Source organism: Elephas maximus, chromosome 8 (genome assembly GCF_024166365.1).
Source record: "Elephas maximus indicus isolate mEleMax1 chromosome 8, mEleMax1 primary haplotype, whole genome shotgun sequence".
Lineage (NCBI taxonomy): Eukaryota > Metazoa > Chordata > Mammalia > Proboscidea > Elephantidae > Elephas > Elephas maximus.
Genome location: NC_064826.1, coordinates 50,442,375 through 50,458,609, shown reverse-complemented (window position 1 = coordinate 50,458,609; position 16,235 = coordinate 50,442,375). Strand labels below are relative to the sequence as shown.

Below are 16,235 nucleotides of genomic sequence, written 5' to 3'. Positions count from 1 at the left end.
CCTTCCATCTTTATTTGATGCTTCCTGTGTTATTCAATATTTTCCCTGTAGAATCCTTCAATATTGCAACTGGAGGTTTAAATTTTTTCTTCAGTTCTTTCACCTTGAGAAATGCTGAGCATGTTTTCTTCCCTTTTAATTTTCTAACTCCAGGTCTTTGCACATTTCATTATAATAGTTTGCTTTGTCTTCTCAAGCCACCCTTTCAAATCTTCTGTTCAGCTCTTTTACTTCATCATTTATTTCATTGGCTTTGGCTACTCTACATTAAGTAGCAAGTTTTAGAGTCTCTTTTGACATTCATTTTGGTCTTTTCTTTCTTTCCTGTATTTTTAATGACATGTTGCTTTCTTGATGTACAATTGTCCTTGATGTCATTGCACAACTTGTCTGGTCTTTGGTCATTAGTGTTCAGTGAGGTAAATCTCTTCCTGAGGGGCTCATCTTCTGGCACTATATCAGACCCTGGTTCTGCTGGTATTCATAAGGTTTTTACTTGCCAATTTTTTCAGAAGTAGATTACCAGGTCCTTCTTCCTAGTCTGTCATAGTATGGAAGTGCCACTGAAACCTGCCCACCATGGGTGACTCTGGCTGGTATTTGAAATTCTACTGGCATAGCTTCCTATCATAGGAACACACAAGCCACCACAGTACAACAAACTGACAGACAAGTGGGGTTTTAATTGTGAGGAGAAGAAAAGATGTCATTCCCTACTGTAGTTCTCTTTATTTTACTCACATCCTAAGTTATGCATCCTCAGATGAACAGGCAGAAGCTATGAAAAGAATGGAAAGCATGGCTATACAAAGATAGCTTATTCTTTTACCACTTCAAAGGATGTATGCTTTTCATTTTTAGGTTTAATATGTAAGTTTTAGAACTGTATTGAAGTACTAATTGCATTTTTGCACTGATAAAAGTTAAAAAAAAAGCTGAGTTATTAATATACAAAAATATTTCAATATAGTTTTGCAGGGGAAAGGTCATGAGAAGAATTGCATAGGTTCAATGAACTTCATTTTTAGAGACATTTAGGCCATGACACTGGAATGCACAATGTTTATTTCATATGCTCAATTTTTAAAAAAGTAAATTAAAAAACACAGTAACATATTTTTCTACCTAATGCTAAACAATTAGTTGTTGTATTGATTATCTTCCTTTTCATTTGTGTTTATATACTGGTATGGGTGATATGTATGTGCTGGACATGAGTGGAATTGGGAATGATTCCTTTGAATTTCTTTATGTAAGAAAAAGTGAAGCAAACCCTAAAGTAAGACCGATACTCAGCAGCTACGCACTGATGTGGCCCTTCTAGTTGTCAAAAATAAGTGTTAACACCTGGCACCATAGACAATTCCAGGAGGCTGAGACAGAGCCAGGTCTGTTCCATAGGTTGGTGCCTGTGTCTTAACAGTAGATAAATGAATATCACTCTTGCCTTAGAGAACCTCAGTAGCTAACACACACACACACAGTGTTTACATGGATACTTACTTTTTACCTTTGTAAGTGTCAATTATGGCAACTTTGTTTATGTCATCTTTTCCATTAAAAACTTTATAAACTCCATCTACAGTATTGTTGTACTGAAAAGAACAAGAAAAATTATTTCTAGGACAAGTCATATTTCCAAGTCATAAAATCTGTACCTCACTTTCACTTTTTTCAAACACTAGTTATTCTTGTATGATTTGAAATATATACGTAATTAAGGTTTTAAACTTATTAGTCTTTTTAAAATTTAAAGAATAGACTGTAAAAGGTGCCTAGAAACAAATGCTAGATGCTAAGACAAAGGAAGACAATAAAACGCCGGAAGTCGACATGATCAAACTCCAGTATTCTTTGTCATAATTAAGCCAGTGAGGGAATTTTGATCATTACCCCTATTATACTGAGGTGAAAGGACATCGAACAAAACCTATGGGGACAATGATTTCTAGAGGTATTCTAAACGTGATGATCTTTAATAAGTGGGTATACAAAGATGTATAGGTAGGAAAAAGATGAGGTATACAAAGTTAAAAACAGAATTTGCCAAGTCAGGGAAAGAGTTAATGAGCATTTAAGCTAAAATAATAATAACTAAATCTCTGATCCCTTAAGAATTTCTAAATTCATATTTTAATTAATATATAACCTTGCAATCCCAAGGATTGTCTAAAAGTAAAATGCTGGCAATGAACAGTAGCATATAACAACACCTGTGGTGTCAAATGAAATCAGAGTCAAAATTCCAACTCAATTGCCAGCTTATTCTATTTTTAATTTGAAACATTAATTAATAACTAAATACACCACCAATTCACACTTTCTTTTATCCCCAAATTGCCATTTCATGGCATTCGGGGACCACTTGAAGTTCTTATTCACAAACACTATTAAAATATGGCAGGCTGACTTAAAAATCTGATTGAGATATGCAAATTTAGGCTAACTTTTTAATTCAAATTAAAAAAAAATTATGAGATCTAGAGAAAGAAGAATTATAGTGAGAATACATCAATACATTAAAAGCTGGTGTTGAACTCGATTTTATGAGAAGGGAAATCAAAGCAAAAATATTTTATAAGTTAATTTTAAACAAGTTTCGTATTTATAAAAGGCAGAGCAGAACCTGTTTAAATCTCAGTTTGTTAATTTAAATTTGACATTTAAATTCATGTAAGGAAATTTTCCTAACTAGGAAAGTTGAAGTCATGTGATATGAGGACTTTTTTTTTTTAATTAAGAAATACATTCCCAGATCAGCAAAAGGGTTAATACACTAAATTAGAAAACCATGCTTTGCCAATACTACTGTATTTATCCAATTAAAACATAACAATATTACCATTCATATTTGGTACTTACAGGAAAAAATACACCTACTGTAGTGGGAACAGGATATGGAACCAAACTCAAGAATGGATCCTTGTAGCCCCACAAGAATTCTTTCACAGTTCTGGTTTGAAACATAGAAGATTTTGACTTTTTAATAATTGAATTGAGTACTACCTGAACAAATGCATTTGGATAGAGGTGGGGTAGGGCCTACAAAAAAAAAAAAAAAAAATTCACGGTTTAAGACACCAATGCAATATCAGACTTTACCAAATAAATAGACTAAATATTAGAATTGAGTTTAATAAGGAATTCTTTTGTGTCCTTAAAAATGCTGCCAAATCTGGCTAAGACTAAAAGTGTAATTGATCTAATCCATAGATAATTACATTTCTCTACCTAAGAGTCAGCCACATGAAGAAAACACACCAAGTTAGTTCACCCTCCCCCCCGTTTTTTAAATGGTACACTTTTTGCAGCCTCTTAATTCAGTTGATTATTAAATGATTTTGCCATCTTTCCAAATGATCATAAACCCATTCACAATAACTACATAAAAACCCATTTCATAAAAAATGGCAAAATAAAATCCATCATTCTAATGATAATTATTTCAGGTTCTAGAGTATTTTAAAACAAATAATTTTTCTGTTTGTCGACTCACTGCAACAGCCAGATTGAGAACTGTGAAAGTGTCATTCTCTGTTCCAGCTGATAGTGAAGGTTCAAAGATGGCCCCATTGGGTTGTACAAATGAGACTGTGTGGCTTTCAGGGTCCTGAGTTATATTATCCTTGGCTAGATAACGAACTCTGAAAAGCAGAAATAAATAATTATTTTTAAAAAAATAGCCTCAAGCGATTATTAAGTCACAAAGCCATTCATTCATTCCATAAATCAACTATTTTAGTACATAAACCCATACCCATTGCCACTGAGTCATAGAATATGCAATAAATTATGCTAAAAATAGTGTTAAAATGATAAACCAGTGCTGGGTCTCCACCAAATTAATCAGTGGAGGTCTTAAAGTTGCAAGCAGGAAATTGGAATAGCAGGGAAGTAATATGTGTTATGCTGGGAGTTTGCACAGACTCCATGGGTAAACACAGAATACATACAAGTCTAGGCTTGGGGTGGTCATGTTAGGGATGAGAGTCAAGACACATTTGGGTAGAAATTCCACAGAAGTGAATGACAGGTGAAGTAGGATAAGGAGCACCATCCACAAGATAAAAAAAGAAGTGAAAAAGAACATGATGTATTTTGAGAAATGCAAATGGTTAAGTTTGGCTGTATCACACAGTGAGACTAGGGAATGTGGAAAGCCCTTGGTAAAAGCAGCATCTCAAACATAAAAGGGTTGCATCCCTTAATTGTCTGTTTAGACTTTATGCTGAGAGTAAGGGGACAGTTGAGAGGTTTACGTAGGGGAATATTAAAGAGCACAATTTCTTATTCAGAAAGAACATGCAAATACCCGACTGCCTGTCTAGTACTGGCTTTTCCTTCTTTTAAAGGACCTTAATGTGAATTAAAGATATGGTTAAGTGTTTGGCTGCTAACCAAAAGGTCTGCAGTTTGAATCCACCAGCCACTCCTTGGAAACCCTACAGGGCAGTTCCACTCTGTCCTATAGGGTTGCTATGAGTCGAATGGACTTGATGGCAATGGGTTGTTTTGTTTTTAATGGAATATAAATATAAATTCTTCCCCCATATGTCAAGCAAAATACTTATTAGTTCCTGGGTCTAACATCTCTAAGCTGCAGAGTATCAACTATATTTTAGGAATGTGGTAGAATGTGACTGATATGAAGGAAATTATTTTGCAAGTATGGAATACTCATTGAGGCTAAACAAGGTATCGTTTTGCTATTATGTATTTGAATGTCTAGGATGTGAGGTGAACAGATAACTAGGTGTAAAAACTGGGGGGAAAACAGGACTGAAACTGAAAAATGTACATTTCACTCAACGGTCATAAAAGTGTACATTTCTGTAGGGTAAGGATAATGAATGCTTTGTATCTCCAAACACAGTATCTGGTAAAGAGTAAGTTCTTAATAAATATTTTGAATGAATAAATTAATTAATAAATGGCTCACATTCTTAAAAAAAAAAAGATAAGAATTCCCCATCAGCTAGAAAGATATTTTATTTTTAATATAATTCCATCAAACCTTTTATTATTTATTCTGCCTGGAGTCCTAGAGAAATACAAACATAAAAACTTCACTGAAACAGCACACAGGGTAATGAGTTACCAGTAATGCTTTTTCTGTCAAATAACTGAATGTTAAAATCAGATTAGATACTATTGGCATTTCAAATAGGGGTACTTTAATTTTCAGGGAAATTTATGTATATGTAGCACTTGAAACCAGAGCAAAATAATTGTGTTCCAAATTCTAAGTCTTATTTAGATTGCACTTACAATATTGTATCAGTAGATGGCACTCACTAACAGAAAATTCTTGAAACAGGCTTCTGTTTAGAATGAACTTTTAAAAACAACATAATTACTTACATTAAAAAAAAAAAAGATTGTATACAAGTTTGGGAAAAGGTCAGTTGATAGGGACATGGGAAGGAATTTGCCCTAGATTTTGCCTAAGATGGCTTTCTTTTTATTCCTGCCAAAACAAAGCTACTTAAAAATTTGATTTATGTTAGCTATGAGAATATTCCAAAGAAAAAGACTCTTCATAGAGATGAAGTTGGCTGGAATATAATCACAATCTCAATCTAGGCAATTTTATGCTTTGATTCAAGTCACTACTTTGTCAATCGAAGTTTCGTTGAGCTCAAATTAGCAGCCATGGGCCAAATAAACCTGAGGTGGTGTTTGAGGAGGGAAATCCTCCTACATTTTCATTTTCAATTTGATTCAGGGTTTAATTTATGGGGAAGCAGTTTCAGCTCAATACATGGAAGACTCTCAAGCTATTAACTTTTTTCTAAAAGGTAACCAGTTGTTTGTTTTCTCCTTACTTAAGGTATTCAGGCAGAGACAGACTCCATTTTGGTTACATCATGGGACAAAATGACCTTTTGTGGATCAGAAAGCCCTTTAGCAATTGTTAGATAAACAGGAGGCAACTGTTAAACATTTTAGCTGTAAACCCAACTCTTTTTCTCAACACCCCTGATAGCCTCTCCAAGCAAGTCAAGTATTATCTGCATTCCATTCCATATTTTTTGTCCCTCAGAGAGATATATTTAAAGACTCTAAAGGCCCTAAGCATATAATTTCTATTTGCTACCAGCTATTTTTTATCTTTATCTTGCGTATGAGTCGGAATCAACTCTATGGCGACGGGTTTGGTTTGGTTTTGGATCTTGTGTATGAAAATTATTGGTATCGGGGAGAACTAGGTCCAACAATGACACATATATAGTCTTCCTTTGATACCAATAATTTTATGTACATAAATTTATACACATATACCAAAAAACAAAACCAAATCCATTGCTTTTGAGTCAATTCCAACTCATAGCGACCCTACGAGACAGAGTAGAATTGCCCCATAGGGTGGGTTTTCAAATAACTGCTGGTTGATTCAAACTCCTGATCTTTTTGGTTAGCAGCCCAGCTCTTAACCACTGCACCACCAGGGGGCAGTTCGAATCCACTAGTTGCTCCTCCCTGGACATTCTATGGGGCAGTTGTATTCTGTCCTACAGGGTTGCTATGAGTCGGAATCCACTCAACAGTTTTTTTCTTTTTTTTTTGATACATATATTTCCCCATCTCACAAATAATGTCCTTAGAAGTGAAATACATAAACCCTCTCTAAACAAACAAAGAACAAAAGGTGAGTTTCCCAATCTGAATAAACATTCTCTTTCTTTCTAATTATTCAGTTGTCTCAGGTTATGATTTTTGAACAATTATGCTTAGTCTATCACATGAATTCTAGGTTTTCATAGGTACAGATCATAGCTGCAAATATTCTTTTGGAACAAGATATTCACATAGACTTTGCTAATAACTTAAGAAACATGAAAAAATTAAAATAATTGCCAAGGTATGATTTTTTATGTAACAGTGAATACCAAGCCTTCTTTAGCAAAGTCATGGATATTTGGCAACATATGCCACAAATGAAAAAAACAGTTACTTTTAAATGCAGGACAGTTGCTTTATGCTAGTAATATTCCTTTTCTATACAGTATCCACTAATAATGAATATTTGGATAATTAACTCGTAGATTCATAGATTCATACACACACATATATACATGCATATATATAATATACATATAAAAGAAGGGAAAAAAAAAAAAAAAACCCTTGCCATCAAGTTGATTCCGATTGATAGCGACTCTATAGGAGAACGCAGAACTGCTCCACAGGGTTATTAAGGAGCAGCCAGCGGATTCAAACTGCTGGCCTTTTGGAGAGAAGCTGAGCTCTTAATCACTGTGCCACCAGAGCTCCTTGATAAATATTATAGGCAATATAATGGCAAGTACATTTCAATAAAATGCTAGTCATCAAATGGAAGCATTTGCAGAAATACATATGGTCAAGAAAAGAGTGCCTCTTAGCTGTGGGGACTTACTCACCTGTATGTGTAAGGACCTCTTTGCTTAACCTTAATGTTGCTGCTGTTAACTACCACTTCTTCTGGATTTTGCACTTCAAAGATCCAAAACTGTCTGTAAACTTCAGTGCCTGTTTTAACCCAATTCTTAAAAGCAATTGTACCTTCTTCAAGGACAGCTTCCTATGAAAAAGAAAACGAAGTCTGGGTTATTTCTTTGTAGTAAATACAAGCACTTTTGAGAGTTTGTTTATAACCTTTCCAAAACCCAAACCAAACCTACTGCTGTTGAGTCGATTCCGACTCATAGCGACCCTACAGGACAGAGTAGAACTGCCCTGTAGAGTTTCCAAGGAGCGCCTGGCAGATTCAAACTGCTGACCTCTTGGTTAACAGCCGTAGCATTTAACCACCATGCCACCTGGGTTTCCTTATAACCTTTAGTGGGCCAAAATAAAAGTACCTTGTTCACAAAAACCTTTGCAACCTTGCCACATACTTGGGACAGAAATGTTTTCAACAAATCATTGTAGCAATGTATTTTAGTTAACCTTTTACAAAGAGAAACAGTGTGTAACATCACAGAGATGTCTGCTGATTTTAAGACAAACCATTAGCAAGCTTTAGAGTGGCCCTGTGACAATATTGCAACAGTTGGTAACAACATTTATTAAGTAAATTTTATTAAAGCTGTTCCAAAAAAACTTTTATCAGGTTGAATATTAACTTCTTTTCTGTTCCTAAGTGAGTTGGAATGATGAGGCAAGGCAGAAAAACAGAAGAATCTAGCATATTGGAAGCTTTTTCCTTTTCTTCAAAGGTTGGACAATTCACAGGATGTTGTCTTACATTCATTAAATTAAGAAGATAAACTCTTGTGCATGAAAAATACAGTTTTGACTTTTTCCCTTTAAAATCTTGCTAATATGGCTTCCATACCCCTCAAGTTATTTGCAGCAACCTAATAATACATGTTTTCAAAAATTACAACATCCTAATTCTATGACATTGTATTACTATTTTTAAGAGAAAGACAAGATGAGGAAAATTGTCATATTATCAATTTGTGGAATCCACTAAAAATCAGTGATGCCATTGTACTAAAAAAAAAAATAATTTTTTTTTTTTTTTTTAGACAGGTCCAAAACAAAAACCCACTGCCATCAAAAAGACAGGCAGAAAAAAAAAAAAAAAAAAAAAATCAGTGGAAGAGTCAGAAAACTGGTTCCTAGCTTTAGGAGCTATGGGACAAAGTACAAAGTCACTAAACTCCTCAGGGTCGATTTCATTAATGATGATATGAGAGAGTTACCACAGATGTTCTCTCAGTTTCCTTCTACTGCTTTATTCTCTGAATTGTGGGTCTATGAAGTTATAGTAACTAGTGCAAACAAAGATGATATTGTACCAGGCATTATTTCCTACTAAGTACCTTGGGAAGAATGCCCAAGATGGAGAGTTCCAACTTAGAGTGCTAGAGGGAAGAGGAAGTAAACTATTTCACAGAAAAATGAACCTAAAGTGACCCATGAATACAAACACAATCTGAACTCTTTGTTTCCTTCACCTGGAAGCATCAATTCATAGAATGATGGATCAGGAAAGAACGCTGGACATTACCACACTTTCTAGTATAAGACACTGAGGCTCTGAGAAACCAGGAGGCTAGGTCAGGGGTAACTCCAGCAAACAGTAGCAGAGTCATCATGAGAATCTAGTCTTTGACCCTTATAGACTCATACCATTTTACACCATATACTACTACTGCCTTTTCTTTCCTGTTACCCTCCTTCACCCCTGCATTTTGTTGGCAGAAGTCAAATTAAATTTCGTATCTTCATGCTATTTCACTTACTGCTTAATGCAGAGTTTAAGGGAATTCTTTCCAGAAGATCTGGCTGCCAAGTTATAATGCAATAATGAAAGCCTGTGCTGTTGTAATCCATTTACACTGAGTACATTGGGGTTGCTAAAGTGATAATACAATGTCTATTGCTTTTTTATAACTGTCATTGAACAATTTTTTATTTGCTCCCAAAATGCTTATTCCCACATTAACAAGCCCAATATTAAGGCAAAGTTCCATTTAGATAATTAAAGTATTATGACTATTCTTCTAAATGTAAAATTCCCTTCTATCCCCTTTTTTAATGAGCTTGTTGAAGCTGAAAGCAAGAGACTTTATAGAGGGAAAATACACATGAGTATACACACAAACCACACAATAGTACTCTGAAAAAAAAAAATGTTAAAAGCCCTCTATTATTTATCAGGTATGCACCTCTCAAGGGAAACCCTGGTGGCGTAGTGGTTAAATGCTACGGCTGCTAACCAAAGGGTCAGGCAGTTCAAATCCACCAGGCGATCCTTGGAAACTCTATGGGGGCAGTTCTACTCTGTCCTATAGGGTCGCTATGAGTCGGAATCGACTCGACGACACTGGGTGTTTTTTTTTTTTTTTTTTTTGTACCTCTCAAGGCACATGTATTAGTTCTTAATAAAAGGAACTCAATAACTTCTTACAAAATTAAAAAGGGACCGTAGCAGTTTGTGCTTGGCAGGACAGAATACCTAATAACTCTAATGTGTGTGCATCTAGATATCTAAAGACAAGGTAAATAGATCGTGCCTTTTTTTTTTAAGACGGAGAATCACTTCGACTTATTTTTTTATCTGGAGACATTTTAACAAATGGGAAAGTTGAAATATAAAAATACTGAAATGAATGTATCGAATTAAAATTATCAACTGTTACAGAGTTAGGACCATTTAATCTCATTCATTCCCCCCCCCCAGAGGTAAGAATGGGTCCTTTTTGGGTCTGGGTTAAAGAAAATAATGTCTGATTCAATGTTACATGACAATTTATAGCTGATATGGAGAAGTCAGGAGCCCTAGTAGTGCAGAGGTTAAAGTGCTCAGCTGCTAACCAAAAGGTCAGAAGTTCAAGACCACCAGCTGTGTCACAGGAGAAAGATGTGACAGTCTGCTTCCATAAAGATTACAGCCTTGGAAACCCTACAGGGCAATTCTACTCTGTCCTACAGGGTCACTATGAGTCAGAGTTGACTCCACGGCAACAATTTTTCACTTCTGGTTTTTTTTTAAATGGAGAAGGTAGGTCTTTTGACTGCCATCTTGGATTGTTTCCATGGCACCATGATTTTCTCAGGGACAGGAAGAAAAATGTGGTCAAAATAGAAATGCAATTTTTCTGATGCTGATACCACTATACGTACTAGAAAATTTTGTAGCCACTCCTTCAGCACCATGACTAAATACATCACAAGTTCCTCTAATTTTAAAATGTAAAAGAGATTTTATGTCTTTTGCTAGTTTCAAAGGGCTTGATTTTCATTTAGATTTGGACTATGTAGCCTGTTTTGCAAATCTTTCACTAAATTTGGAGTACAAGGCTAATAGTTATGTGCATAGAGAAAGTAATATAATTTAAGATCCTCTCTGTTGTCTGCTGTGTGTATCAGTATCTGTTCCTGACTACACAATCCCAGCAGCAGCTGGATTCTAACCTGCTGACTTTCACATAGTATGATCTCAAGCCATTGACTTTGAAACTTCTCCTAACTTCATCTGAAAGCAGATGTTTGGGACAGTAATAGCTTCTGCATAGTCACATGCTCACGTGGTTATTGCTGGGGCATGAAAACAGTGTTCATCTACATGACTTGCAATTATTGAAATGTGTGGGATACAGAGAGTACAAGTGCTGACACGATATTGCCCCAATTCTCAAGGACATTATAAAGTACATGAGACAGAATCATGTGCGGCACATTTTAATCTGTGAGTTCTAGTCCCTTACCCTACCCCTTCCCTAAGCAAGTGCAGTGGCTTCTTCCCTAGAGCACAGGGTTAAGCGGTTAAAAAACAAACTGGATGCTATGAGTTTGAGCCCCAGTTCTGTTACTTGCTAACCATGTGTACTTAGGAAAATTATTTAATTTCTTTGTGCCTCAGTTTTCTTGTCTTAAAATGGGGATAAAATAATAGCATTAGGTTGAACCGTATGAAATTAATATTTTTGAAAGTCAAAAAGTGTTGAATATTGGCAGTTTTATATGGTTTAACAAATATAGTCTCATAGGTTGTTATGTGATTAATAAATGTGAACACTTAGAACAGTGTTAGCACATAGTAGGTATTCAACAAATGTTAGGTACTGTTGCTATACAAATACTATTTATTCTTTAAGGGAAAATTCTATTGTCATTGCTCCCCAGATCTCTAACTGCTTGGCTCATACTATTTACTGTTTAAACCAGTCATATGGCAAATACTAGTGCAATATCATATGACACTTCTTTTTCTGCTAATCAGTCATTTTTATACTTATTTTTGCTCCAGAAAAATGAAAACTTCCTTAAAAAGCAGAACCATAAAGTTCTGACAATATACTGAAAATTGCCTCCATTCCTTCATACAATTTGCTTAGAACTGGTTCTAAACAAAAATTTTGCCATGTTCAAAATTTTTCTCATGTGTTTATATGTGCATGTTCTAAGTGAATGAGAATAAGAGAGACTGAAAGAGAGAGAATGAATTAGTACATTAGCAATAGCTATTCTGAGAGACTTGCTGGCCTGACAGAGACTGAAGAAACCCTGAGGGTATGGCCCCCAGACACCCTTTCAGCTCAGTAATGAGGCCACTCCTGAGGTTCACCCTTCAGACAAAAATTGAACGGGCCCATGGAACAAAACAAAACTAAAGGGATTCACCAGCCTGGGACAGGGACTGGAAGGTAGGAAGGAACAGGACAGCTGGTAACAGGAAACCCAGGGTTGAGTAGGTAGAGTGTTGACATGTCATACAACAACGTGTGTACTGTTTGATGAGAAACTAGTTTGTTCTGTAAACCGTCATCTAAAGTTTAATAAAAAAAATTTTTTTAATGTTGTTCTAAGAGGCAGAAGACTAACTTCAGTCTCAGATTACCAAGTCATCAATTAAAAACCAGAATAAAACAGACTGGAGTAGTAATCTTCAATATGCTTCTGATACCCAGGAAATTAGACTCCAAGGATCTATATAAAAACCTAAAATGGGAGATTTTGTATTTTGTGTGAAAGATAAACTATGCTTATATTAAATTGGGCTGGAGGGAGAAAATTATATATGTGAAGGTGCTATTTCTTGAAACATTGTTTTAAAGAGACATACATTATTGCAGTTAAATGCAAATATTTGTAATGTTTCATCAATTTTTACTGCTATTTTAATTCCATATTGTTTTCAATCGTTTCATGTTTTCATCTCATGCCTTTCAATATAAGCAAATTCTACCACCTTTAATAAATAATACTTCAGGCACTACTTTTTGAGCTCTTTATATACTATAAAAAGTACAAATTACTTTATCAGACCTAGAAATAATATAAGCATATTCTTAATTATTGATTCAAAAATCATCATTTTAATAAAAATAAATATTATTTCAATTTACTTTATTTTACCTGAAAACATGTCTTAGAAATTACTACAGGACCATTCTTTTCAAGAAGTCTAGTCTATTAACAGGAAAAAAAAGAAACTAATTCCCTTTTTGGTGTTTATAGTTAATATCATAGGAAAGTCAAATTAAAATCTGTTTAAAATCACCGCTGTTATTCACGAAAAATTTTACTCAAGTGGTGTCACCAATGTCTCATAATAAGCTAACTTTTGTAAATGGTGGCAGAACTTTGACCTTTATTAAAACTGCTTTGGCAGCTGCTACATTAGTGACACCTCAGGCCATTGATTTTTAGTCTAACAAGATTGTTGCATCAGCCTACTGGCTTTACACAAATCTATTAGGAATCATGGTCAAAAATACTGGCAAGAAAGATTTCAGCTATAATCCATGAAAATTATGAAGCCCATAGAATTCATCTCTTGGAAATAAAAAGCAAAAAAAAAAAAGTTAAAAATAAATATTTCTAGGCTGTTTTAGACCATTTCCAACAATAGTTTTTTCATACCATCTTTTAGAACCGGAAAATACCACAGGATTCTAGCTCTGTATTTCATAAATGAAAAAACCTGCATCTGTTTGAGAATATTTCATTCCCTATTTCTTTGAGTGATGGCTTCCTATTAAATTCTAAGCAATTATACTTTTGTTTTTATTTCTTCCGGTAAAATTGTTTCTTTTTTTCTTGCCTTTGCCTTTCTACCATCTGAATTATGAATAAATCCTACCATAACCCTCTGCTCTTTTTTCTCTACATTCAAACTCCGCAATAAACAACCTACCATTTAGTTTTATCTGCCATCTCTGTAGCAATGATCAAATCTATTTGAGCTCGACCTTTGAAATGCAGACTGACGTTCACATTAACCTACTTAAAAAACCCCTAGGTCTTTCACTCTGCTGGGGTAAACATTTCTATCACTAACACAACTTCCTACAGTCAGTTATTTTTACTCTTATCTCTCTTCTTTAGTTCCTCTATCCAAACTTCCGTCGTACCTCACCATCCAGCAGCTCTTCCTCCGTGTGCTTGCTTTCTTGCTTTCTCCCCACTGCATCATGTTAGTCAGGATTGCCTCTTGTTATATAATGTGCAGATTATGCAAAGATCATTTTGTAAGGGGGTCTTAAATCTTCACTGAATGTAGTCATATGCCTCATAGTTTTTCTAGTTTTCCTCCATTTGATCTTTTCACTTTCCAACTCTTTGTATTAGAGAAGCATAGTGTACGAGGCTCTGTATCATCAAGTCTCTGCCTTCAGATTGCCTAATTTTGGAAATCATTCCCTCTCCTACTGGCTAGGTGAGTCACAAGTTGATTTAACATTTTGTGCTTATAAAATGGGTAAATTAATGATACTCATACAGTTTGTGATGATTAAATGAATTAGTATATATGAAGCTGTTAGTAAGCACTAAGTAAATGGCAGTTATTTGATGATATCAATCTGTAAATGTGGTTTTGCTATGGCTAATACCTACTAAAAAACATATGCTAGTTACCATTGCCTATCATCATCAATTAAAGTTTCTTCTGCCTGATGTTCAAAGTTTCCTAAATCTAGCCCCACATTACTTTTCTAGAAAGATCATCTCTCCTATTAATCCAGTATTCTTGCCACATTCTCTATCTTCTTTCTTCCCTCTTCACAGCATTTAATCCCATTTCCACAACATTTTTTCCTACAATTAGTCAACTATTTGATGCTTTTACTAAAATTTTCTTTGGCCTTTCAAAAATTTTACACTTCTTCAAAGTCCAATTCAGGTCTCTTCTTCTTTCTGGAGTTTCTTGAGTGCTATGCAGCAGTTCTTTTTCTAAATAGCATTTATTTTTCCGTATTATATACTCTACAATTCTAAAATTTCACATCTCTATATTTTTTATGATCTCTTTAATCCCCAGTTAAATTTTACACTTACTGAGATAAAAAATTCATTTTTCTCTCTTTCAATATCTATATAAAATTACATTTTAATGTCACAAAACTCTTATTTTCTCATTATGAAGTATTATAAACTAAGAGGGAAATATTAAACAATTACAACAAATTCTAGCATCTAGCATGCCACCTAACAGAGAGTCTGTACTTAGTAATCTTGTTGAAGAGGAAGGAAAAGTTCAATGATCAATACTCAGCTATTGATCATTGGTTATATATCAGAAAAAAATAGTCTAAAATTTTGTACTTTTCTATTGTTGCTCTTCTATTCAAGGTGCTTTCCTAACAAATAATCATAGCATGTGGGTTAACAGTGACACTGAGGCTGTTTGCTCTCTGTAGAAGATCCAGATGCAAATCACATTTATAGAGCCAGAAGGATGTTGGAGCAACTGTGGTTTCATCTCACGCTGTTAGATAAGCCCAGCCTCACCACCACCTATCTCTATTGACTTATATCAAAAGTTAATATCAAGAAAATTGGAAATCCCGAGGCAGGGATGCCATTCAATTTATAATAATATTTTTCTCAGGTAAACACATGAGACCGATGATCTGTTAGCAACAGAAGAGATGGCAATGACTATATTATTATTGAACAAATATAGCATACAAGCATAGGAATTATTACTTTCGCATACCCTAAGACAAAAGCTATGATACAGCAGTGTGAGGATTTTCTTTTAATTTTAAAAACTTTGCCATTTTTAGCTAAGGAAAGAAACATCAGAAAGTAGTAACTTCTTGTCATGAGTAACTAGATTTGAAATTGATTTTTTTTTTAATTTATTGTGCTTAAGGTGAAAGTTTACAGATCAAGTTAATTTCTCATACAAAAATTTATACACGTATTGTTATGTGACCCTAGCTGCAATCCCTATGATCTGACAACACACCCTCCCTTTCCACCCCAGGTTTCCCCATGTCCATTTAATCAGCTACTGTTCCTTTCTGCCTTCTCATCCCACCTCTAGTGAGTAGCTGCCCATTTACATTCATATATCTGCTTGAACTAAGTATTATTTTATGTTTACAGCCCACTCTAATCTTTGTCTGAAGAGTTGGCTTCGGGAATAGTTTTATTTCTGGGTTAACAGAGAGTTCGAGTGTCATGTCTTTGGGGGTTCCTCTAGTTTCATTCAGACCATTAAGTCTGATCTTCTTACATGAATTTGAGTTCTGCGTCTACTTTTCTCCTGCTCCACCAGTGACTCAATGTTGTGTTCCCTGTCAGGGCGGTCATTGGTGGTAGCCAGGCACCATCTAGTTCTGGTCTCAGGTTGATGGAGTCTCTGGTTTATGTGACCCTTTTGACTCTTGGGCTAATATTTTCCTTGTGTCTTCGGTGTTCTTCATTCTCCTTTGCTCCAGGTGGGTTGGGACCAATTGATGGATCTTAGATGGCCACTCATAAGCTTTTAAGATCCCAGACACCAC

At 35.0% G+C, this 16,235-nt stretch overlaps 1 protein-coding gene across 10 annotated transcripts in view; it reads right to left on the bottom strand.

Moving 5' to 3' along the window:
* The window catches only part of CD36 (CD36 molecule), a 113,359-nt gene that overhangs the window by 23,393 nt on the left and 73,731 nt on the right, over positions 1-16,235 (bottom strand). For all 10 annotated transcript variants that reach the window (XM_049893590.1, XM_049893593.1, XM_049893588.1 and 7 more), the window contains 4 exons: positions 7,404-7,564; positions 3,497-3,644; positions 2,863-3,042; positions 1,504-1,595 (listed from right to left, as the gene is read on the bottom strand). In XM_049893590.1, the coding sequence (XP_049749547.1) occupies positions 1,504-1,595; positions 2,863-3,042; positions 3,497-3,644; positions 7,404-7,564 (581 nt within the window). The remainder of the gene's footprint in view (positions 1-1,503; positions 1,596-2,862; positions 3,043-3,496; positions 3,645-7,403; positions 7,565-16,235) is intronic.